The 27,765-nt window shown below is 40.6% G+C and overlaps 1 protein-coding gene across 1 annotated transcript in view; it reads left to right on the top strand.

Moving 5' to 3' along the window:
* LOC122794939 (location of vulva defective 1-like) overlaps window positions 1–27,765 on the top strand; it is a 707,924-nt gene that overhangs the window by 164,029 nt on the left and 516,130 nt on the right. Inside the window, exon 4 of the mRNA XM_044063534.1 lies at window positions 19,898–20,503. Coding sequence (XP_043919469.1) covers window positions 19,898–20,503 — 606 coding nt within the window. The remainder of the gene's footprint in view (window positions 1–19,897; window positions 20,504–27,765) is intronic.

Genomic DNA, 27,765 nt, shown 5'->3' with positions numbered 1-27,765 from the left:
CCACATTGGTGACAGTCAAAAGTGTGATAAGAGACTTAGGGACACAGGTGGACAATGGTCTCACCTTCGATAACCACATCACAACAGTCAGAAAATACGCCTATGTGGCACACCTCATCACTAAGGGCTTTTCATCCAGAAAAAAAGGAGGTCATTGTCTCTCTGTAGTCATCTCTCAGTAGACCCAGTATAGAATACAACACCTCATTTGGTATGTACCTCTCAAGACATCTGCAACAACTAGAAAGGCTGCAGAAATTCCTCACTAAAAGAATCACAGGCCTAAAGCAGATACCCTATGCTGACCGTCTAAATATCATCCATCTATACTCTGTCACATATTGTCTACTCAGAGGCAATCTCTGCTTAACTTACAAGGCCATGTCAAACCCAGAGCTGTTGGACATGCTACACTTAAAGAAATCCTAATCCCTTAGAGCCACATGCTCCAGAGATCCAAACCTTGTCATCACAATGAACAAAAAATGCTGGAGGGATGGGTTCCTGACCCAGAGACTCCCTAGATTCTGAAATAGACTACCCATACATATCAAGCAAATTGCCTCTTTGGCCCTCTTCAAAAGGAACCTTGATGACTGGATGGGAGATAGGAAATTCACCCTGGGGATTATGTCAGTTGCCCTGGTAGGCAGGGGTCCAGGGAAATAAATATTGTGGGAAGAAATAGCCAGGGAATTGTCATGGCTAGGCCTGTATAGGCCAAAGGGCCGATAGCCTAGTACCAACCTATGAACCTATGAACTAGACTTTCCATTGCCCTACTTTGGCAAGCCTGCTGATGTCATTCACTTTGAAATACACCTTTGGGAAAAGAGTAGCCCAGTAAGCTCTGAGGGGCATGCAATAACTACGTAATGCTGTAGTGTGATGTACTAGTTAGGTAGGAGTTCTATTCCTATACATGGCAATTATGAAAATCTGTGTGTTTGTCTGTGTAGGGATCCCTGCTATTGAGGCCATTTACAGTCACTACAATTTCCATTGCCCTGCTTTGGCAGGCTTGCTGATGTCATTTACTTTGAAATACACCTTTGCGGAAGGACTAGCCTAGTAAGCTTCATGGCACATCCTATAACTGCATAATGCTGTTGGGTGATGTACTAGTTAGGTAGGAGTCCTAATCCCAGACATGGAAAGTGTGAAACTCTGTGTGTTTGTTTGTATGTGTAGGGATCAATGCTTTTGAGGCCATTCACAGTCATTACAATTTCCATTGCCCTACTTTGGCATGCCTGCTGATGTCATTCACCTTGAAATACACATTTGAGGAAGGAGTAGCCCAGTAAACTCTGTAGTGCATGCTATAACTGTGTAATGCTTTAGTGTGATGTTCTACCTTAGGTAGGAGTTCTAATCCCAGACATGGCAACTGTGAAACTCTGTGTGTGCGTGTTTGGTTGCATGTGTAGGGATCAATGCTTTTGAGGCCATTCACTACAATTTCCATTGCCCTACGTTGGCAAGCCTGCTGATGTAATTCACTTTGAAATACACCTTTGGGGAAATAGTAGCCCAGTAAACTATGTGGCCTGTGCTATAACTGCCATGTATTACTTAGGTAAGAGTTCTAATCCCAGATATGGCAACTGTGAAACTCTGGTTGTGTGTTTGTTTGTATGTGTAGGGAGCAATGCTTTTGAGGCCATTCACAATCACTACAATTTACATTCCCCTACTTTGGCAAGCCTGCTGATGTCATTCACCTTGACATACACCTTTGGGGAAGGAGTAGCCCAGTAAGCTCCATGGCACGTGCTAAACTGAGTAATGCTATAGTGTAATGTACTACTTAGGTAGGAGTTCTAATCCCAGACATGACAACTATGAGACTTTGTGTGTGTGTGTGTGTGTTTGTTTGTATGTGCAAAGATCCATGCTTTTGACGCCATTCACAGTCACTAGAATTTCCATTGCCCTACTTTGGCAAGCTTGCTGATGTCATTCACCTTGAAATACACTTTTGGGGAAGGAGTAGCCCAGGAAGCTCCATGGCACATGTTATACCTGCGTAATGCTATTGTGTGATGTTCTAGTTAGGTAGGAGTTCTAATCCCAGACTCTGTGTACGTGTTTGTCATCAGTATCCTGGGTGGAGGTAGCTGTAAGTGTGTAATGACAGGACTCATTGTGGAGCGGGTTTTGCAAATTTCTTATATGGTGGGCCTATTATATGTCACAATGTCCACCTTGCAAGGACAACAGATGTCAAACAGCAGAGAGGCTGGTGTAGACAATCCATATCCCTACATGTGACATCATTAATTGCGGAACATTGTAGGCAATCCTGGTATTACCCAGAGAACACTCTCCACCCATGTCTCAACACTTGACTAGGCAACAGCCACTATGTTGGTAGTTCCCTATATATTGCCCACAGGTAGTAACCATGGTATGATTGCAGTGGACTACAGAGGACATTACACCCTGTCCCATCCCTACAATAGGCAAATCATTGCATACAGTGGTCCTTTGCTATGTTCCCCACTGGATGCCTGAAACAACTGTAGACTCAGCAAATGTAACTGACAAAGGAAATACCATGCCTTATACAATTGCCCTGTATGGACAGATGCCACTAACACCAGTGAATACCTGTATCATGCTGTTAATGTAGGTGCAGGGTCAACCTGGTTTCCATTGCCAGTTATCATGACATGAGGTCAGGAATGCCACATCAGATGATAATAATCTGTCCACACAACATGCCCCAGACACCCCAGGTAAACTTCCACATGTCACAGAACATGCATGTGGGACATATGCACATCCCAGACACCGTCAATGTTATGGATTACAGAACACATACATGGCAAGCATTGTCCAGTATTGGCCACCCATAGCAGTAACCCAGATGAGTGGATGGTGAATGCAATACCCACCTGTTTGTGCCAATCCAGAGACTACACTCTTGAGCCACACTGCAGACCATTGTCATGTGGCCTAATGCCATGGTGCATGCTTTGCCCAGTATTGTACAGCCTTCTGGTACAGTTAACCATTACACACCTGTTGTAGCAATGCACCCATGCATGTCAGTACCAGCAAACCTGTGTCTGTGTGTGTGTGTGGACGTTAATGATTTGGATGCCATTCACACTTACTACACCTCCCATTGCGCTACTGAAGCATGCCTTCTGATGTCCATCACCTTGACATACCCTTTGCCCATATATCAGCCTGATGTACATGTGATACCTGCATAATACTGGAGTGTAGCAAACTAGTTAGGAATTCTAATCCTACCCCTGCCAATTGTGATAATGTGTGTGAGTCCCTGAGGGGGTGTGGCTGTGTTGTCCTTGACACCTGTTCTTGTGGACAGGCACATGTACTACACATACCTTATCCCTCCTTTATCACTGTTGCTGATGTATCTCACCATCAAATATACTTTTGAACAACTCTCCAACATGTAACTCTGTGGCGCATGCAGTAACTGCATAGAAATGTAATAGCAATACATAGTGAGGCAGGGGTTTAAAACCCCATACTGGTAAGTGTGTGACACAAACATGCTTATATTTTACTCTCCTATCCCGTCCCTTTCTTACTTTGTCTCTATCTCTCTCACTCTCTCTCTGGTGGATGTGGAGAAGTACACCTGCTTTGCTTAGGCAGCAGCTTGTGTTTTGTAAGTGATGCTCATGATCAGCTGATGGCCTCTGCATGAACTGCAGTCCCCCACTAGCTGATTGCATGTGGAACAGCTGTGGTAACATTCCCTTAGCCAATTGCATGGAAACACACTCCTATAACTAGGAACATCATGTGGGTGTTGTCCCTTTTCATTCACTGTGAGCAGGACTTCTTGTTGGTGCTTGGCAAACAGCATCATAGAGGGTAGTGGGTATATCTCTAACAACATACACTGTGGAGACAGGCCAACAAACAGGAGGGGGATGTTTCAGACATGACTACAGAATGTAAGTCTTGCTCTTATGCATTTGAAGTAATGTTGGTTTAACAGGGTTTGTGTGGATATGGCTGGTCTACATGATTTAATACCTGTCATGACAGTATTATGTGGTTGAGGAAACTCCCACCTGTAAGGCTATCTGCAGATTGTCCAGTGTTTAGAGTCTTATGTGTATTGTGTTAATCACAGATTACCTATCTTTAGAACTGCAAGCATAGTCTGAGGATTGAGGTCATTACATGGTGACAGCTATGAGAGTTACAGACTTCATACCCCTCATAGGACATATGTCACAACAAACCCTGTTACAGCAGTAAATGTATGAGGTTATCACAGCAACATGTCAATATTGGCTCTGTGTTTGTGACTCCAGCCACAACTCTGTCAAACTTTGTACATATGTCATGCAGTAAGAGGTGCAAATGTTCAGTACACCATTTATTGACATCATACCTGATAACAAGCCAATGAGATATCAGACTGCTAGACATGTTATGTATAGTAGGGGGGTTTTACTTAACCTGTGTGCGCTTTGCTTACCCCCATGCAAACAGGCTTAAACCTGCTTACTACTGCTTAAAATTGCTTACTTCCACTTACCCCTGCACTAATTTAGAAAGAAATGAAACATGGGTCTTGGGAAAGTGGTAGATTTGGACACGCTATGGATTTATCATCCATTACTCATTATACCTTCATTTAGTATCCCCGATTCATGTGTACGTATACTGTATGGAGTACTTGTGTTTATCTGTGGATTTTGCCACATTATTACAATGACACCTCACATCTGCCTTTACTGCAGTACTCGAGTTCACAAATATATGTTATTTAGTAGGTTATACAGCAAAAAAAATGTTCATAAAGTGATTTAATATGGAAAATGGAATTTACTGCAGAGAAAATCGAACCAAAAATCATTGCTTGTAAAGTGAACGCTCTGACCACTGCACTATTGCAGTTCTGCTTCAATTGGATGTATATTGCTATTTATCTTTTTGTGCTATTTAATCTGCAGTATGCGTAGCTAAGCAATGGGCAAACCCACGCACCTACGGTTAAATTTAATCTGTTTAAAAAAAAAATTCTATACTGTTACTTTCTCTAGGAAGGGACAGGTTTCACTTATTGCTGTGAATTTCTGCATGCATCTGCACATTTGGCATACCACTCAACCTCTTCAGGCAAACTATCTGGACAAAACTTAACAAATTAGTTACAACTACGGACATATTTTAATTACTGCTCTTATAAACTTGGGACAGTTGCTAGAGTAGCAGTATTTGCTTTAATATACATTTTCTGACTGATTTTGGTGTCTGAGATTCAAATGTATGACATTATTTAACGGCTGCATTCCTGACATTATCCCGTGATTTCCCAGTACAAATGGGGTACAGGCCAACTGTATGTGCAACAAATCTAGACATTCTGCGATGACTTGTCTAGTTGCTAGGTATTCAACTTCCTCTGAGCATTCTCACTCATTGTAATTGCCAAATGGCAGTTCCTGAATGCAAGAGCATGTGTATTGTGAGAGCTCTGCTCTCAGACACACCCCCTGCACTCGTCGACGCTCTGTGTCCGTTTAGGAGCAGAGGCAGTGCGCCTTCATTACTATGCGTGGCCCACTGCCATGCTGCCCTTGAACAGTCGTTTCCATGCAGGAATAACTTATTCCTGCACAGGAGATTAGTGAATTCTGGGGATAGTTTTTTTTTTTCAGTAGAAACAGTTAGGCTATGTGGGTCACCCATTAGTCAGGTGCTCACCAGAGAACAATGTTCCCAGATCTTTCCTCAAGTTATAGGCCCTAGTATCCCTGCCAAGAAAAAGGGTATTCTCAGTCTTTTGATGAACCAACACGAGTCAAATTAAACAGATATTTATAGACCAGTTTAGAACTGTTAGAATTTTTATCTCGTATATCAGCAGCAACACCAATTTTCTTAAATTGGCTTATAGTCATCATTTGGAAAATATGCCTTTTTACAGCTGTTATTGTATAGTGACAAAGAGTCTAAATAATTGGTATGAAATGTGTAATGAAAGAGTACAAAGAGAACATGGTTCTGCATGTTTTTATCAGTGACACAACAAGCAGTACACATGCCTTGGTGCAGAAAGTCTTGGGTTCTCTTCCCACAACAGGCAGATAATTTGTTGATACGGCTATTCAGCATAATGAGTGTTGCACATATGAGATGTTAAACTGAGGTCCCATCAGACTGACTTAGCGGGAGCTTAGGTGGCTATAACAGATCCCCTTGCACCTCTCACAAAGAGTAGTTCCTCACTGCTATGGTCAAATTTCTCCTGTTAAGTTAAAATGCCACCTTTGGTCTCCCATGAAAAGAGGTCACTAGCTAATTAGGACTGACTCAGTCAACAAACAACAAATAAATGTTAGTATATTAGTCCATGTTCCCCTAAGAAAAATGTTGTGAAGAGACAAGATGTTTTTTGTCTGATACAGTGGGCCAGTGATAATAGTTTTTGACTTAGATTAAGTGGCACAGTGGGAGAAGATCTCTGGTTCTATTTTCTTCTGGTGTGCCTTCTGTGTGTGGAGTCTACATATCCATCCTGTGTTTATGTGGGGTTTCTCTGAGTTCTCCAGCTTCCTCACATACTCCAAAGACATGAAGTTGTTGGAATGGACACTCTAAACTGGAAGAAGCTGTGGGGTATATAAAAAAGCAACTCCGATTGGGCTAGCCACCTGGAAGTGTGAACAGTGGCTCTAGATGTGGGGGGTCACTGTTGATATGAAATCCTGACCCCGTGTGAGAAAAGAAGCTTTACAGATGGGTTAATGAGTTCACTGAAGGTTTAGATTTTATTTACTGTGATTACTGACAAAGGAATAAACCATTTAATTTACTTATTTATTTATTGCCATTTGACTACCAGGAAAGTCTGACTGGGAGGTATCCATTTTCAGTGGAGGTCAATGGAGAAAAGTTCCAAAGTATTCCAAAAACATTTTAAGGACAATAATTTCACAATCTTCAAAAATAATACACAGATATCAACAATTTAAATGACTATACTGTAATTACTATTAATTATAATTAGACCTAATGTGAAAACATTGGTTAAGAGCAGATATAACTTATATGAAAATGATTTAATATTTAGAAAAATTTTAGCGAATTTGGAAAAATTAAAGGTAAGTTAATATAATGCAAACAGGAATAGCAATATGAAGTGGGAGAAAGACAGGGTCATGGCATATTTAGATAGAAGGTTAAGGGAGAGAAACTGAAATAAGGAAGTGAGTGAAGAAGGGAGAGTAAGGAAGTATGTGTCTGTACTTGTTCATATTTAGGGATACAATTTATCCCCGGTTGAGAAAAACAGAGCAAGAATTTTGCTAGGTAGTCTTTAAGAATGGCTTTAAAGGGCTGGAGGGAGGGTGTTGATGTGACAGAAACAGGTAAGGAATTTATGGCCTTAGCAACAAGTTATGAGTACAGAACATGCCCAGTAGATTTGATAGGTCTGTGGACAGAGAGGAGTTTTTGGTCATTAGATCATTTGTACAAGCCTATGATTTCTCTTTTTGATGCAATACATTAAGAGAATCTATCTGAGAAATCAGAAAATAGAAACTCTGTAGTTTTTTTTAAGTTCACCCTAGATTAATCTGCTATTTATTTATTTATTTATTTCAGTTTGTTAATCGGGAAAGTCCATTGGGCCAAGGTAGCCCGTTTTCAATGGAGGCCCGAGAAGAAAAGCTCCAGACAGAAAGACAATATACAATGGACAATGTATTAGTACAGCATATGAGAACAACAGTTTAACATTCAATATAGAGCAAGGCAAGATTTTACATATCTTGAAATATATCAGCTGAGTCAATCACTTATAAGATGTTAGCAAAAACAATAAATTTGTGTTCATTTAATACACTACATGTATTTAGGCAAAGGAATTTTAGAGAGATTAAATGAAGCAGTGGCAGAGATTAAAGTAGAATAGAATAGGGACAGGTATCAGGAATCAGGTAGGATGGTATAGGAGTACTCCCAGAGGGAGTAGAGGTGAGAGTGGAGTAGGGTTTTAAAGGATTTTAGGTTAGGGGTAGTTCTAATGTAAGGAGGAAGAGAGTTCCATAATCTGGCAAGGGAGAATGATAGTAGAAGTTGCCCTGGTGCATGTAAAGGCTTGTAAAGTTCTAAGAGGTTCTGATTTGTGGATCTAGGTGTTCTATGTGACTGGTTTTAGGGAAGAGGAGAGTAATGGGCAGTTAGAAGGTTTGAAAATAAGCTTGTGTGCTGTAGTTAGTTGAATTAAATTTAGGTAGCTTGGGAATTCCAACCAATTTAAAGCATGTAGGGATTTGCAATGGTGAGTAAAGGATTTGGGTCCTGTGGCAAACTTTGAAATGCTGTTATAACATGAGGAAAGTTTAGATATTAGGGATGATTGCTTGTCAATAAAAGGGTGTTAACTTTAGAATAATCTAGGATTTTAACAAAACGTTAACTGCTCTCCAGAACAGCAGTACTAAAATAAATGGCACTTATTTCTATGGGTTCTCTATTGCTATTTATACTGAAATGTATCTGTATCTGTATTGCTTTTTTATTGCAGTGTATATCTTTGGAGTATTTCTCCCTGGGCCTCCGCTGACACTCCCAATCAACAAATGTAAAATAAATAAATAAATAAAATAAATGGGCTTTGTCCAGTGCTGTTTCATAAGCAACAGCCCACTTTAAGAGTAGTGTTACTGAGACAATTTATAAAGTACTTGGTTAATTTCTGTGTTGCTCTAAAATGTGCTTTATGTTGCTAAATGTTTAAATTCCAATGCTTTTGTTGATAGTCTGGAAACTAGGACATTATATGGCATAATGTCTGAGCACAAAAGTAAAAACACAAATTATTCTCGGTTTAACTGTTTCATTAGTATTCATAATTGAAAACAATAGCTGGTATTCAGAAAGGCTTACCACAAGCAGGAAGCTTTAATTCAGCCATTTTTCTACTTACAGTAATTCTTTCTGATTCTTAGACAGCACTGCCATGGAGGATTCCCACTAGCCGAAGCCCTGACATGGTGGGTGGTCACACTCGTAGTAATCCAGGGGGACATTTAATGCTAATAAACCATGTTCTTTCCCCTGAAAATGCCAATGGTTCCTGCTTTATGGTTCTGAGTAAACTACACAACTTTGCAGCCAGCAGCGGCCTTAGGTCAACTGGTGCCCTAGGCAAAAGGGCTCCACGGCGCCCCCCCACCACACTACCTGGTGCCCCCATCCTGGTCTACCTACACCAAATAAATACTGGAAAAGTGCGTGCCCCTACTAGAGTGGCGCCCTAGGCGGCTGCATAGTTGGCCTATGCCTAAGGCTGGCTATGTTTGCAGCACTGGAGGAAAAAGTGAACACTGTCAAAATATAGATGTTACTAATTCACTCCTATGGAAGCAATCACTACTCAGGTAAGGACAATGAAGATATGCGAGTAGGGAGGTGTTAGTGTCTGTGCATGAGTGTGTATATTTTTGTGAGTGTGTTTGTGTGTGTGTGTGCATACATGCACGTGTGCATGCATATGTAGGGGTGTAAATGAAGATGGATGACTGTGCGTGTGCATGTAAATGAAAGTATCTGGCTGGGTGGTCTCATTTTGGGAGATTATGTAGGACGTTGTGTGTGTGTGTGTGTGTGTGTGTGTGTGTGTGTGTGTGTGTGTGTGTATGTGTGTGTGTGTGTGTGTGTGTGTGTGTGTGTGTGTGTGTGTGTGTGTGTGTGTGTGTGTGTGTGTTGGAGCACTGGTGTCAGTAAATGGCCAATTGTTCCCATGAGAGTGATTGATTATGGGAGGCCTTGCTTTTTGTTTTGTGGGGGGTTGGAATGTGTGTGTGTGTGTGTGTGTGTGTGTGTGTGTGTGTGTGTGTGTGTGTGTGTGTGTGGCACACGCGCATGCACATGTAGTGTATTTGAGTGGTTTTGCCAACGTGATGTATGGGCACCAGGGAAAACACACCATTGCCAGATTTGATAGTGCAAGTAGTGGAAAATTAGAAAAGTGAGATTTGCAGATATGCTAATAAACTGATAATGCTATATTTCTTATTGCTGCCATAGCTTCCAGTGAACAGCAAGATTTCAAAACTTTGCTTAAATTGACCTTCCTGCAGTAAGCAGTGTTTGAGAGTGGTGAGAATCCTTCTGAATCCTAGGGAATGTGTTTACGTTGCTCATAATGTTTTGAATGACAACAGATTGAAAAACTGAGAATGTTTTGACAGAAAGGATTGTAAATATCAGGTTCTTTTAAATACTAGCCATTAACTAGGTTTAAAAGCGAGTATGAATTCTAACGTATGTTAAAGTTCATATATATATATATATATATATATATATATATATATATATATATATATGTTTCTTTTGAAATTATTTTTATCAGGTGCACCAAATTATGTAATATTTCTTGCATTTATTCATTTTGACAAGGTCATTATACAGAATTTAAACACCTATTGGTTGACATAAAGTGGTTGCCATTTTCCCTTAGACCTCATCTCTGTATCTGGATGTTTTAATAAATTCAGGGTCCAAATAAATACTGACTATACCCTTCAAGTGTCCTATCCTTAACAGTCGTCCTTTGGACTGAATGCACCTTGCCAATTCTAGATTAAAACTATCCTTTTGAAAAAGGTTGCATTGCTGGCTTTCAACAAGTTTTCAGAAAATAATACAATTGAAGCAGCTTGACAAGACTATGAAGGCCATGAGCATTTCTGTGGACATACAGCCAAGAAACTGCAGTGCACTGCTGTTTTTAAATTCAGTAGAAACACAGAGAAACAAATATACTCAGAAAAAAAGGGAAATCTCCTGGACTTTCAGATAACTGATATGGATTTAACCATACAAAACTGTTTTAGTACAAAAGTGTTTTCTTCCTGTCATCATGAAAAGCAACAATGTTTGATAGCTTTCTGAGTACAATCTGATTTAAAATGACATTGTTGTATAAATGTTTAGTATTATAAAATATTTCAGATATACTATGTGCTCTTGTGGTAATGCTTATCTGTCTCTTGAATTTAGCTTTGGAAAAATTAGCAAGGATTTCAGGCATAACTTCTCTTACATAGGCAATATTGGAAATTAAATATCTTCTTGGCCATCAGGTCATGGTTAACTTCTGTACCGCATAGTAAACATCCCCACACCAAAGTCACCGCACCTTGGTGAAAAGGTTATTCAACCTGCCATGACCTCTGTTTAATCTATGTGTTTTTGGCTGAAATGCACAGTCAAATTGCACACACTTGTCCAAGTTGTTCTTGACATGTATTAACAGAGAATCTTTAATTTTAATATCAACACCCCCCTCGGTCCATCCACTATGCTGTTAATAACTTGATCAGTTATGAATTGCAGAGCAGAGAAATACAGTGGAAGTACAATACAAACAAGTTGTCAACAGATCATTTATTTGTTATATTGTAATATTTCTTTTATTACAATTTACTTTTATTTTATTTATTTTACGTTTGTAATCTGGGAAATTCTGACTGGACCAGGTCCATTTTCAGCAGAGGCCCAGGGAGAAAAGCTCTGGCATCTAGTTGTACAAAAACATTACTGCAAGTATAATACATAAATAAGATGTAGTAAACAGGCTACAACATATAACAAGAAATAACTAAGAACACTCTAAATAAATGATGGTATAGAAAATAAGTAAAATGACAATGTCAGTTATACATTGGTAAGAGACGAAAATATATTAAGTAAGATCTACAGTTAAAAGTTCAACTTTTGAAATGAACAAGCAGGCAGCTGATAAGAGAGCAATTTGGAGAGTTAATAGCAGCATAGGCAAGGTTACATGATACAGGGACATAACCAGGTACTAAGGAGATGTGATTTGAGGGAGTTTTTGAATATAGAGATGGAGGGGGCAGTGGACATGAAATGGGGTAGACAGTTCCAATTTCTGGCAACAATGTGGGAGTAGAGTGCTTTCCCTGTGTTATTATTGGCCTTGGTGATGGAGAGGACAGATATTTCACTAGATCTGAGGTACTGGTTTGCAGTGTAGACAGTAAGTAGATTGGATATTGAGGGGTTTTTTTTTCAGGGTATTTGAGAATAGTGTAGGCTGTACCCAGGTGGTGATAGTAAAGTAGCTGTGGTAACTCAAGCCATTTTAGTTCTTTTAGTGGAGTACAGTGATATTTTCTATAGGTTCAATTAGTAGTAAACCTGGCTATTTTATTGTAGCATGATTATAGTCTGTCTAGGTCACACTTTCTGATTTGGGGCAAGATTGGTGCTGCGTACAATAGAGTTGAGAGGAGGTGGCTTTGTGCAAGAGTGACTCTAGCTTTTTGTGAGAGAAATGACTTATGCCAGTATAGGGAGCCTAGCTTTTTGTGTACTAGTGTTATGGTATGTGAGATGTGAACATCAAAGTAAAGATTATTGTCAATTTCAATGCCCAGAAGTTTGGTGTGGTTAGAGGGGGAGATGGTGGTGTTGTCCTTAGATATTATGGTAAAGGAGAGGGGGAGGGGTTGAGCTATTAAGAAGAATTAGTAGCAATTTTGTCTTTTTGGGATTTAGAATTAGTTGGATACCTGAGATCCATTTTTCTACAGAGTTGAAGGTATCCTGAGTGAGTGTTTGTAGGGTGGTGGGTGATGAGGTGGAGCAGATCAGGGTTGAATCATCTGCATATTGAATGAGTGTGGCATGCTGTATAGAGCTGTTGAGGTTATTTGTAAATATAGAAAATATTAGTGGGCCCAGTATAGAGCCTGTGGGACTCCTATGGTGGTTGGATGTTGTGGAGACAGATTTCCTTTCCACTGTACAGATTGTTGCCTGTCAGATAGATAACTTCTGAACCAGGCAATAGTAGAAGAGGTGAAGGATATTGATGCTAGTGAATCTGGTAGGATGGAGTGGAAGACCATGTCAAATGCCTTTGAGAGGTCTAGGAAAATGGCTGATACATATTTGTTATCATTCCTGTGAAGGTTGATATGATTAGTAAAGGACAGAAGGGAGGTGGTTGTGCTGTGATGTGGATGGAAACTGTGTTGTGATGTGGATGGAAACTGTGTTGTTTGGTAGATAGGAGATTGTGTGTGTTAAGAAATGCCATCACCTGCAAGTGGATGCATTTCTCAAGAATTTTAGATAGGGGGCACAGGATGGCAATAGGTCGGTAGTTATAGAAGTTATAGGAGTTACCTCCTTTATGGAGAGGAATGATGTGAGATACATTCCAGAGTTTGGGTATGTAGGATTCTTGTATGGAGCAGTTGATTAGGGAGACAGGATATGACAGGGAGTCACTAGCCATTTTTAGGTATGCAGCAAGTATGTTATCAGCTGCCAGTGTGGTTGGTATGAGTTTTAGGAGGAGTTTTTTGAAAGTTGAGGTGGACACAGGTGATAGGCTGAAAGAGGGGAGACTGTGGGATAGGTTGGGTTGTGATTGAGGTAGGCTATTTCTGGTAATTTGACTAGACAGGACTAAGATGGACTTAGTAAAATTGTTATTAAATTGAGAAGCTATGTCTAGGGTATTGTCTGTAGAGTTGGGTGCTGGAGTAGTGGTTTTGCCTGGCTTTAGTAGGGAGTTAATGGCATGCCAGAATTTTTGTGGATCTTTGACTATTTGCTTTGGGCACTAAGAAAATAGTTTTGTTTGTTTATTTTGGATTCAGCCCTGGCCTTGTTTCTAAGCTGTTGATAGTATTGCCTGGAGCTAGGGCTATTGTCAGTTTTCCAGATTTTCCAAGCTTTATCTCCGGCTTTTAGCAAGGCTCTAGTGTCCTTACTTAGCCAGGGTGCATAGTTGGCCTTAAGTCTGATCTTTCTGCTGGGAGCAAGACTGTTAAGCATGTTAGAAAAGGCAGTATTGAAGTATTCTACTGTGTGGTTTAACTCTAGTGTTCATAGTGGTTCCCAGTTGCAGTGGCTTAGGACTGTATTTAGGTATTGTGGAGTAAGGTTACAGTCATCTCGTACTATTTTGTAGTTGTAATGACTCTGTCATTGTCCATGTTGGAGTGAATGACTTGAGACGTACCTCCCTGGACTACATGAAAAGAGACATGGAAGAGCTCTCGGATCATGTGGCCCAGGCAGGTATGACCCTAGCCCTGAGTAGCATCCTGCCTTCGCCCAGAATGATACCACAATATAAGGATAAAATGATTGACTTCAACAATTGGCTAAGCTTATGGTGTCATTCAAAGGGGATCCAGTATCTGTCTGCCTGGGATGACATGATTGACAGACCACGATGCTTTGCCAGAGATGGTCTGCACCTGTCGCCCCTGGGATTCAGGTTACTGGCTAAGGCTCTTGCCACCCCTATAGTGCCTTTTTTAAGCAAACTTCAAAGGACAAAACCAACACCATAACAGGTACAAGCATGCAAAATATGAAGGTAATGCTACTCAATGCTAGAAGTCTAAACCTCAAAATGCATTCTCTCGAGGCACTCCTAAAAATGGAGAACATCGATATCTGTGCAGTAACTGAGACCTGGTTCAAGGCTCCAGAGAGCACCCCTGCAATACCAGGCTACAACTCTTACCACACTTTTCGGCCACCAAACCAGGGCCGAAACACTAAAGGTGGAGGAGTGTCAATATTCACCAAGGATATTCACACCACCAGACTAGTTGGCCAACACAATGTGTCTGAAATTCTCCAAGTGCAACTAACACTAGGTAAGACTGCAATCCAAATTGTAGCTTGCTACAGATCCCCCACCATACCCCAAGATTCTCACTACACCTTTTTAAACATACTGGAAAATATTAAGATAGAACCAAACACCCTAATACTGGGTGATTTTAACTACCCTGCCATTAACTGGGAAAACTACTCATGTCCCAACACCTTTGCTTAGCGGTTCTTGGAATTCATAAATTCCAACGCCCTGGATCAACTAATCCATAGTCCCACCAGGGGCTCCAATATCCTAGACCTGGTCATTACCAACATGGCAAATCAATGCTCCATACCTATGGTCACCCCCTCATTAGTCAGGTCTGACCATAAGCTAATCACCCTTAACATCCACATCCCACCCACACCCCCCAGTAAAGAAACCACCATAAAAAACTTCTCCAAAGCCAACTTCATGCTACTCAAGTCAGAAGTGACAAACTTCATGACACCCATGCAGACGGAACTGAAAGTTCAACTGCTGAATCCTACACTAAGGCACTGTACGAGCACATCCACTCATGCATGAATCGTGCCATCCCAAATAGAACCAAAATGCTCTCATCCAAAAAAAGGAAGCCAATCTGGTGGTCCCCTGCCATAAACAAACTTTACAACAAAAGGAAGAAACTTTTGCAGAAAAGAGGAAAATCCCAGGATGCAAAAAACTCCCTTATTAGCCTCAGTAAGAAATTGAGATGCCTCATAAAATCCTCCAAAGCTAGTTATGAAAATAAAATTGCCAAAGATTCCAAAGACAACCACAAAGCATTCTATAACTATGTCAAGAATCTAAATGGCAATGCTCAGATCTGCTCTGAGCTAAAACAGAATGGCAATAAATATACTGATCCAAAGGATATTGCCAATATCCTGGCAGATCGATTCAGTGCCAACTTCACCCCCCTCTCACCCCCTAAATGGCCCATCTCAATACCGGAAGATTGCCAAATTCCAGTAATAACGGCCACACAGGTACAAAACGCATTCTCTAAAGCCAAGAATACAGCATCCATGGGACCAGATGACATCCCGGGCTATGTACTACATGAACTACAATATGAACTGGCACCTCACCTAAGTGTCATGTTTAATCATAGCCTCACCTCAGGTTTCGTGCCCACTGAGTGGCGCAGAGCTACAGTTATCCCAATCCACAAAGATCCACCTTGGATCCCGGAAACTACCGTCCCATCAGTCTGACAAGCCTTATCTGCAAGGCCATGGAGCGTATTATCATGGAACTTATAAACAAAGACATTGGCAACCTTCAAACACTGGACCCCACCCAGTTTCGGTTTGTGAAGGGCCGATCTTGTCTCCTGAACCTGATTGACTTCTTTGAATCAGTCTCCAGAGCCATGGACAAGGGTAAGGTGGTCCACACAGCCTATCTAGACCTTGCCAAGGCCTTTGACACCATCCCCACTCTGGAATCATAGATAAACTTACTAAGTTGGGTATTAATCCCTATGTCACCCAATGGGTTGCTAAATGGCTTACTGATAGAACCCACACTGTAAAAGTTGCCGACTCCAAATCCAGCTCCAGACAAGTGACAAGTGGAGTACCTCAGGGTTCAGTCCTGGGGCGCTCTTGTTTGGCATCTACTTCTCTGAAGTACAGGCCAACACTAAGGGACTCTGGCTAACAAAGTTTGCAGATGACTGCAAACTGGGAGCCATTATTGAATCCCCAAATGATGTGGATACTCTACAAAAGGGCCTTACAGAAACAGATGCTTGGTGCCAGAGCCATGGGCTCAAGCTCAATGCCAAGAAATGTATTGTTATCCCCTATGGGAAAAAACATGTATCCATGAATTACCATATAGGTGGCAGTACACTAAACACAGAAAGTGTGATAAGAGACTTAGGGACACAGGTGGACAGTGGTCTCACCTTCGATAACCACATCACCACAACAGTCAGGAAATCCTTCTATGTGGCACACCTCATCACGAAGGGCTTTTCATCCAGAAAAAAGGAGGTCATTGTCCCACTGTACTCATCCCTCATTAGACCCATTATAGAATACAACGCCCCATTTGGTATGTACCTCTCAAGACATCTGCAACAACTGGAAAGACCTCAGAAATACCTCATTAAAAGAATCACAGGCCTAAATCAGATGCCTTACGCTGACTGCCTTAAAAAACTCCAGCTATACTCTGTCGCATATTGTCTACTCAGAGGCGATCTCTGCTTAACATACAAGGCCATGTCAAACCCAGAGCTGTTGTACATGCTACACTTAAAGAAATCCCAATCCCTCAGAGCTACACGCTCCAGGGATCTAAACCTTGTCATCACAATAAACAAAACATGCTGGAGGGATAGGTTCCTGACCCAGAGACTCCCCAGACTCTGGAATAGATTGGCCATACATGTCAAGCAGAGTGCCTCTTTGGACCTCTTCAAGAGGAACCTTGACGTTTGGATGGGAGAAAGGAAATTCACCCCAGGGATCATGTCAGTCACCCTGCTAGACAAGGGTCCAGGAAAGTAAATAATGTGGGAAGAAATAGCCAGGGAATTGTTATGGCTAGGCTTGTATAGGCCCTAGGGCTGATAGCCTAGTACCAACCTATGAACCTATGAACCTATGAACAACTAGGTTGGGGTGATTAGAGTGTTTGTGGAGTAGGAAGGTGTGGAGATGATCACTTAGATCATCTGGGAGAAAGCCTACCGTATAATTTTGCTTGGGATTGGTTAGTGTCCAGTCCAATATAGATTCTTTTTTTGTTTTGTCTATTCAAGTTGGTTCTGAAATTAGTTGAGAGAATCCATGCAAGTTGATATGTGTAGAGGGGCTGCTGGAGTTACTGGCTATCCAGTTGATGTTAAGGTCACCTAGTAGGATTCTTTCCTGTGGTAGGTTGTCCTTTGTCCAGTGTAGGATGTCTCCTATTATGAGTGAGTTATTGCCTGGAGGTATGTAGCAGCATATTATATTGATCTTCTTGATGCTTCTTAAGGAGAGGACAGAAAACAGGAGTTCAGCATTTTGAAATGTGGGTGGTGTGGTGTGCAGGAGCTGGAAGTTAAGGGTGTTTTTAAAGAGTATGGCTACTCTTCCTCCTTTCCTGCTTTTTCTATCAGATTTATGTGTATTATACCCTGGGGAGAGAAAGTCTTCATCTTGGATACTGGATTTAAGCCAGGTCTCTGTAATGGTGAGTATATCAGGGTTTTAGTGGGCTATGAATGCATGTAGGTCTGTTAGCTTGTTGGTAATGCTTCATACGTTGAGATTTAGGATCAGCAGATCAGATGTTTGGCTATCAGGGGACCTGGATTTGGGTGAATGTCACCAGAGATTAGCAGAGTTTGTAGGAGTGTTAGTATGTGCTTTTTAATATTAATTGCTTGTGAGCTTGGTCTATGTGTGTTTTTCCTAGTGTAATGAGTTGGTGTTATGATTGTATGTGAGTACATTGTAGGGCAGATATAGAAGTATGAGTGGGTTTGAGAGAGTGAGCTAGTGTGGGTAGTATGATGAGTAATTGTGCAGTGGTTGGGTTGTTTGTAAGGAAGTGAGGAAGGTAAGGGATAGTAGAGCTAGTGATAGGGATGTGAGTATGGGTAACATGATAGACTTTAGAGTGAATACTACAATTAGTATTCTTGGTTGGTTGTGTGTAAGGGTGGAGGTGAGATGGCTTGGAATGTGTTATTGGGAGTGGGATCAGTATAGGAAGTAATTGGATTGGAGGGTGGGAGGGAGGTGAGAAGAGTGGGTTGGGCTAGAGATTAGGCAATTAGGGGTTGGACTAGTGGTCAGGTGATTAGGGTTTAGAATAAAAGTAGATGTAGTGGGGGCAGGTGGAAATCAGGGGCAGGGTAGGGAAGCAGAGTGAGCAGAGCAAACAGAGCGGGCACACTTGCCCTGCAGGGCTGAGAGTGAAAACTATCAGTGGAGGACTAAGGAAAGGTTTGTGGAATCAAGCATTTAACTTTATTGAATGGGGTTATCAACAATACACTTATGGTGATGGCTGTGCACTAAACCTAATTAATAGGGTTGGATTGGTATTTTAATAAGTTTGCAGCAATTATTTAACTGGGATAAATAAGTTACTGTAAAATATTAGTAGGTTGAAATATAGACAGGCAGAGCCATGTAGTAGTGACTATGAGGAATTTACTTTAACCAGATATTGACTGGAGTTTAGATTGGGGACAATTTTGGGGGCCCTAACTGTTGTGCACAGTATAAAATGAGAAAAGAAAATGCTCTAATCTCCGAGAAAATGCCCTGTGATTACCTAGAAAAGGCGAAACAGTAAGGTTATCCCCATATCCCCATAAATATCCAGCACTGTGATGCAGAGGGATAAAGTCCTTACTACAGCCAAGAATGCCCAGGTTCGATTATCAGATTGGGATTCTGAGGTGCCAGTGGGGAGCATAGGTGGGCCGGCCCTTGGGGGATGGTGACATCTATGTTGGCACATAAAGCAGTAGGACATGTCTGGTGGAGAGGGTTGAGAGAAAATCAAGAAAATAGTTCCTGTATGGTCAGCAGGAAGGCTTGCCAGCAGTAGCTCTTGCAGTAGTGACATAGTGCCATCCTCCGATTGGGAAGGAGAAATTTGTCTAGTCCATAAGGGGGACAAAACATGGTGGCAGTTTGATATATGACCATTGGATGCTTTCAACATGATCTGAGTTAGACTGGGTTGAAAAGTCATGGCAGGTAGACTGAACAATGGTTGGAGAACTGGGGTGCACCAGTGTATGAAATTATGTAAGGAATAAAATGCCCCCAAAATATCAACATACAATAGTTTCTAGCTCTCTAAATAATGTTATGCCATACAGAAAGTGTGCATAATGTTTGCCCTATAGAAAGTGCACAGTCTTGCTTGAAATGCTTAATAGCATATGTTCTCACTTTTTCTTCATTCTTGTAATACAAACTGTTTCCTCCCTATTTATGCCTTATGTAGATAATTTAGACTCATATAAAATTTGTGTTTTATTCCTGTGCAATAAAACATTAAGTGTGACACAGTTTTCATTTGCTTTCTTTTCTTCTAGTGTGTAAGGAGACAGCACATAGCTGTGCGGATAGATTTTATTGGAGTAGTGAAACCTGATTTAGCTTCCTCACTGTTTGTGTCTTTTATAAATAATCTAACCTCAAACAAAATATGTATTTTGGACTTGTACAATAAAACATTAACTCTGACACAGTGTCCATTTGCTTTCCTTTCTTCTAGTGTGTAATGAGACAGCATGCAGTTGTGAGGATGGATTTTATTGGAACAGTCAAACTTGCAGTTCCTACAGTTGTTATTCAGTAACAATGGGAGAAACATGTAACTGTATAAAGAATACTTCTGTGGATGGAATTTGTGATGTGATACCAACTGCAGCACCTCCAGCAAGTACATTGTTAACACTGATCACATCAACTTCACCGACAAGTAAAACAGAAGAAAGTAAAGGAGCAAGTACAACAACAACATCTACCATGACACAACATATAAGCAGAACTATGGCAACTACCACAGCAACAACACAAACTACAGTGACAACCTCATCAACTACAACAAAACCAACAACATTGACAACAGCAACAACATCTACCACGACACCACAGATAAGCAGAACTATGGCAACTACCACAGCAACAACACAGACTACAGTGACAACCTCATCGACAACAAAACCAACAACACTGACAACAACAACATCACAAACTACAGTGACAACCTCATCAACAACAAAACCAACAACACTGACGACAACAACAAAACAGACAATAACATCAACAATGACCACAACAGCAAAAGCTACAACAAGATCATCAACACCAGAAAAAGGTATTATACCTAGAAGTATTACAGTCTAGAATTTCTGAGTTTGTGAAACAGCTGAAAGTGAAATACAATTAAACAAAAATACATTAATACAGTTTACTTCCTAACAAAGCAATGCATTTTATAGTTTATTAATTACTAAATAATGACCGTATTTAAATATATTTCAACAGTAATCGGGTTGGGAGAGGGGCCTAATGGTTAAGGTGTTTGCCTTACAAACACAATGTACAGGGTTTGAATCTCACAGGGGATAATTGGCTAGGATTAAAAGGTCTCGCAAGGGCAGTTAGCCTAGTACTACTCTATAAACCTATGAACCTATGTAAGGGTAAATAGTACTTAGCTGATTAGGAGCTTCTGAAATTCATGACTGGTTAAATACATTTCATTGGCCAGACCAGCCGACTGTAGTTCATATAATTCATATACTCTCATAACCCATAACTCAGAAAGGCTAATAGTGGCTTCCCAAGATAGTGGGCTATGTATACGTTGGTTTACAAAGTCTATAGAAAAACAGGGAGAAATAGATAAATGTACTTTCTATAAAACAGAACTGAAAACAGTTGCACATCTGATTTCTAGGTTTGATTCACTCATGACTGAGAGTTTGTACACTGAAAGACACAATAATGTAGCAAGACTGTTGCACTTGAGACAGTGCAATTACTACAACATAGATGTAGCTGAGAATTATTGGAGACTTGAGGCAGAAACCATTATACTGAATGATGAATTTTATATCACATGGCATCATCTATTGGCAACAGTTCAAAAACAAAAACAAAACCAAAAAAATAGATATAGTAGTTCAAGAAAGAAAAGACAAACGTAGCATGAATCATTAAAATTGTAACACCCAGCAATTACAGTGTATAACATACAGAGAGACACAAAGCTGTGTTGGCTTGAACGACTTGAGATGTACCTCCCTCAATTATATGAAGAGAGATATGATTGAATATATGTCCCAGGAAGGTATGTCCCTAGCGTTAAGCAGCATTCTACTGTCACCTAGAATGATGCATCAATACAAACAGAAAATTATTGACTTTAACAATTGGCTTAGTTTCTGTTCTCATTTCAATGCAATCCAGTACCTGACAGCCTGAGGAGATATGATCGACAGACCACAATGCTTTGCTAAAGATTTCCTGTTTTTGTCTCACTTGGGCTTCAGGCTTCTGGCAAAGGCCCTTGCCTTCCCCATAGTGTCTTTTTTTTAGGAAAAGTCATGAGTTCGATACTAAAAACATACAAATTTCAACAAAATGCAAATTAAAGGTCATGCTGCTAAACACTAAGAGTCTAAAGATGAAACTGCACTCATTGCAAGCATTCTAAACCATGGAAGATCCTGACATTTGTGCAGTCACAGAAACATGATTAAAGGCTGCAGAGAGAAGCCCAGCCTTACCTGGTTACTCATTATATCATACATTCAGACCCCAAACTGTGGGTAGCAAAGCCAAATGAGGTGGAGTTTCTATATATATTAAAGACACACACACCTCCAGTCTGGTCAAACAGTATAACACACAGAAGACACTCCAGGTGCAGTTAACCATTGGCAAGACCCCTATTCAAATCTTAGCTAGCTGCAGGTCCTCAAATCTGACTCAAGATGCCCACTCTACCTATCTGAACCTCTTTGAATCTATCAGGAGTCAACCCTTTACCCTGATTCTAGGCAACTTTAACTATCCAACCATAGATTGGAAAAACTACTCATGCCAGAACACAAATGCCCAGAAATTCCTCGATTTTATCAAAGAAAATGCCTTGGAACAGCTAGTCAATACACCCACAAGAGGTGATAACATCTTGGACTTGGTATTAACCAACATGAGTAACCACTGCAACACCCCTACAGTATCATCCTCCCTGGTAAGATCCGACCATAAAGTGGTCACTTTTGAAGTCACCATTTCCCCTGACCCCCCCTCTAGCTAGGGTTATACAAAAAAACTTCTCCAAAGCTGATTACAACTTCCTGAGAGATGATATAAACAGCTTCACAGTCTCCTCTCCATCTGTAGGAACAGGTATGAATGTCCAAATCTACACCAAAGTACTGTATGAGCATTTATATACATGCATGGAATCAGGAATACCTGAAAGAATAAAATCCTCCTCCGCAAGGAAGAGTAAACCTGTCTGGTGGACATCTGCAGTAAATGAACTATATAACAAAAGGAAAGAAATGCTGTCCAGGACCACGAAGGACCAGGTGCCCAGTTGGAAGCAATCTCTCCTTAGCCAAAACAAGCAAATAAGAGCAGTAGTGAAATCCTCTAAAGCCAACTTCAAGTCCAAATTGGTCATATATACTAGAGACAATCATAAAGTAAGAGTAGCGGGATCTATGTCCGAATCCAGACCAGTAACAAGTGGTGTGCCTCAGGGCTCTGTCCTGGGGCCCCTCCTGTTTGGCATATACTTCTCAGAAGTACAGGCAAGCATGGAAGGGCTGTGGCTGACTAAGTTTGCGGATGACTGCAAACTGGGTGCTATAATAGAGTCTCCGGCCGACATGGAGATCCTCCAGAAGGGCCTAAATGAGACTGATGCATGGTGTCAAAGCCATGGTCTCAAGCTAAATGCAAAAAAATGAGTAGTAATCCCCTTTGGAAAAAACAGAGTACCTGCAAACTACAACATAGGAGGTAATCCCCTGAAATCTGAAGAAGAAATAAGGGATCTAGGGACCCAAGTAGATAGTCAGCTTTCCTTTGATAACCATGTTGCCAAAGTGGTTAGAAAATCCTTCTATGTGACCCATCTGATCACGAAAGGGTTCACATCAAAATCTAAGGATGTAATGGTGCCCCTCTACTCTTCCCTCATCAGACCCATTATTGAGTACAATGCACCAATTGGAATGTACCTGGCTAGACATCTCCAGCAGCAGGAGAGACCACAAAGGTACCTAACCAAGAGGATTACTGGCCACAAACAGTTGCCCTATGCAGCACAATTGAAAAAGCTAAGACTGTTCTCTGTTGCATACCACTTTCTCAGAGACGATCTCTGTCTAACATACAGAGCCATGTCCAACCCAGAATTGTTGAACATGCTCCATCTTAGCAAAACCAAATCTACTCGAGCTACACGCTCTAGGGATATAAACCTCAACATAACAATGAATAGAACATGCTGGAGGGATAGATTCCCTTCTCAGAGACTTCCCTTACTATGGAACAGGGTCCCGATCTACATAAGACAGAGCCCCTCACTATCACTCTTCAAGAGGAACCTTGATGAGTGGATGGGTAACAGAAAGTTCACACCGGGGATCACACCAACAGCACTACTAGATAGGGGCCAAGGGTACTAGCTGCTAGTACAAGGGTCTAGGGAACTACTAAAAGGGGTGGTGAATACCGCACAACGTGGATGGGCTAATATATGCCTTGAGGCAGATAGCCCAGTACCAATCTATGAACTTATGAACCTATAAGGCCTTCTTCACATATGTCTGTAATCTCAAAGGAAGCACCCAGATCTGTTCAGAACTGGTGGTCAAGGACACCACATACACAAATGTTGTAGATATATCCAACCTACTGGCTGACAGATTCAGTGAAAACTTCACCCCTCTGACCCCCATCAGTAAACCAGGACATCCCCGGTAACTGTCCCCCTCCTCTTATCTCTAGGGAACAGGTCATCACTGCCCTCTCAAAGGCAGAAAATACAGCCTCCATGAGACTCGATAACAGCCCAGGCTGTATCCTACATGAACTCAGGCATGAACTTGCAGCACCACTAGGCACCATATTCAACCAAAGCCTGAATATCGGCTTTATCCCAGCTGAGTGTAGGACAGCCACTATCATCCCTTTACACAAAGGTGGATTGTCCACCAATCTGGGAAATTATAGACCTATCAGCCTAACTAGCCTGATCTTCAAGGCCATGGAATGGATTATCATAGACCTCATTAACAGGGACATTGGCAGCCTCAAAATACTCAAACCCACACAGTTTGGCTTTGTCAAAGGGAAGTCATGTCTGTGTGTAGACGCAGGCCTTTCTTGCTGATATTTCCATTTTTTGAGTGGATAGTTGCAGATTATTTTCATCTTATACCACAGAGATATCTGCTTTAGTTAATAGTAGATCCAATGGCACTTATCAAAGAGAGTAAGAGGAATTTCCCCAGTGTCCTGGCCAAATGTCCATAAGCTATATAAATGCCACCTTGAAAAGAAGCTACTGGCAGGGAGGAATGTTTTCCTAAAGTACATGAATATTTTCATGTAGGTCACATCGTTATTTGATGAATTGGCAGCATGCAAAATTGGTCCTACAGCCACATATTTTACCATATTTCGAGATGCGTATAACACACTGTCAGAATTAATGTTTCAACCAGAAGTATACATAGACTGGGAGGAAGCAAGAAGACACCCCAGGTGCAAAGTATTAGGGGGCACAGTCAGCAAATGCTAGTGCAGTGCACAATATTCATTTTCATACCAGATTACAGAAATGCTGGTACAAAAATGAAGTTTTGTCAGCATATCAGAAAGGAATTGATGCTTTCTTCAGTGCTTCATGTGTGTGTGTGTGTGTGTGTGTGTGTGTGTGTGTGTGTGTGTGTGTGTGTGTGTGTGTGTGTGTGTGTGTGTGTGTGTGTGTGTGTGTGTGTGTGTGTGTGTGTGTGTGTGTGTGTGTGTGTGTGTGTGTGTGTGTGTTTGTGCTGTATATGTTAAGCAGTGGATGTTGTAGAAAGAACAGACCTAGCTAGATCAGGTAAAGGATCAGATAAGGCCAGCAGACTTTTTGTTTGTTATTTATATTTATTTGTTCTTCATCTTGGAGTGGAGGAGTACCATACTGTGGAGTGGCATAGGGAGCTAGGTGAGCCAGGTATGGTTCTGGTACCTGCTACATGTCAGAAAGAAGCTTTGCAGCAAGAGCACACAGCAAGATGTAACTTTCTGGCAGATGTTGAAGACTCAAATCAATCTGGAAGTAATAAAACATTTTTTAAATGCATACACAAAAAGGAGGTTGTGTACCATTACAAACAGGGTCTGTACCATATTTCACATATTTGAATTACTATTAAAAAAACAGGAATAGTGTTTTGACAAAACAATCACTGTGCCCACTTTAAATCCAGAACTAGTAACAGAAATAAATGTGGTGGCTGTAGCTATGAACAAAAATATCTGCAGCTTCCATGTTATCCACTCTACAAACTGAAGAAAACAAACTCACTTATCAGAAGGGTGAAAGAAAAGCTGACACCTTTATAAAAGAAAAAGAAATTATGTGTCTCAGAATATCAAGGGATGAAAAGTACATCTAGCTCATTCAGGATGTTGGGAGTCTGCAAGTGCCCTCACCTAAAGAGTAAGATGCATTTGAGCTTCCATGTTTCAACTAAAGAAAGTAGCATTCTATCCAGTAAATTGTACAAGGGTCAGTACATATATGACCATTGCATGCATAGTAAATGCATTAGATGCTCTCTACATCCCAGAAGCCATCAAGAAAAATTTAAATGCATCTATTCAATGGCATTACTTGGAAAGGGTAAACAGCTTTTTTTCTTAAATAAGGCCATTGCATAATAAAAGCAGTAGACTCTTGTGTGTGGATAATACTGGATATTTCCATGTCTGTCTTTGTTTCATTCTCATGTTTTGCCCTGTGATCAAACCATCTCAACTAAGGTTACACCCAGTATTAGCTAATTGTTCACTATTGCCAAAATCTATCACTGCTGACCATGTGATATCACTGGACTGATTAAACTGTTACTGTGGGATCACAATAAAAGTTTTGGATTGGCGTGCCACTCAGCTTTCCAGGCAAACACAAATAATTGTTTCATTTATTAATGCCTCTTTTTTTATTTATGGTGTATTTGAGAGCTGCAGTTAGAGTTCCTTGTTGTTTGCAGTCTATATGGTTCCTTCCTGAGACAGATATATGCAGGATGATTCTGAAGCTGAACAGACTTGGCTCTGCTTCTCTTCCCCACAGGACTCTATGCCAGCTGTAAACAGGTTAAAAGCTGATTCGGAATATATCCATGGCAGGATGATCAGTTGTCAGCTGAAGGGAAGCCCACCCAAAATATTTAACATGCTTCTCATTCTACTTTCTGAAATGTTATGCTCCAGTTTTCTCTCTCAGTGTCATCTTTTGCAGTGTCAAACTGGAATTTATAATGAAGACATGTAATTATCAGCAATTGCTGATAACCATCTATTAGCTGTTGCCAAACATTTTTGTTTCCATCTTAAGGATATTACCCTTACTAAAATGTCTTATATTACATGAAGACATCCTGGTGGTGGTGCATCCCTGCTTTCCTCTTGCTTACATACATGCATACATACATACATACAAATGTTTCAAGCACAGGCATTAAGCCTTTCAAGCTTGCCAATATGCCAGAACAATTGTTCCTATAATAAGGTTGGGAGGGTGGCCTAATGGTTAAGGTGTTTGCCTTATAAACACAAGGTGCAGGGTTTGAGTCTCACAAGGGACAATTGGCTAAGCTTAAAATGGCTTAGTACTAACCTATGAACCTATAAGTATCCAGGCTGTTCTTAAAAATATCTAAACTAGTACTTGCTTTAATATAATTTGGTAGTCTGTTCCAAGCATCAGCTACTCTGTCAGAGAACCAATTGGTACACTTCTCATTCCTATATAATCTTCTACATAGGTTATCTGATGATTCTGTAGTACTTTTTGATAACCCTAAACATTCCCAGAGGTAGTTGTCCCTATATGCCCTATATACCTGAATAAGAGTTCCTCTTAAATATCTGTAAGAGACACTGTACAAGTTCAGATATTTTAGTCTTTCATAATAACTTAGATTTTCACATCCATGGATGCCCTTAGTATATTTCCACTGTACTCTTTCCAGTTTATTCATGCTTGCTTTCCACTAGGGTTTTCATATTGTTATTCCATACTCAAGTTTGGCTCTAATGTAACTAACAAACAATGACTTCATTATGTTTGATTTCCTAGACTTTATAAATCTTTTTATACAACCCAGTTCTATAACTATCATTAGCCAATTGGTTGATATGATTAGAAAAACTCATAGCTGAATCTACCCATATACCCAGGTCCTTAAATGAGTCTACAGTTTCAATCACTGTGCGCTGTATTAAATATTCACCTTTCAGTGTATGTCTCCCAAATCTCATATGCTTAGTTTTTGATGTATTTATCAACATATTATTCTCCTGTGCCCAAATGGTCAGTTTAGTCAAATTATT

The sequence above is a fragment of the Protopterus annectens genome, chromosome 2.part1, assembly GCF_019279795.1.
Source record: "Protopterus annectens isolate FY-2018-M chromosome 2.part1, PAN1.0, whole genome shotgun sequence".
NCBI classification, from domain to species: Eukaryota; Metazoa; Chordata; order Ceratodontiformes; family Protopteridae; genus Protopterus; species Protopterus annectens.
The sequence above is the reverse complement of the archived record's forward strand: the minus strand, read 5'-3'. Positions and strand labels throughout refer to the sequence as shown.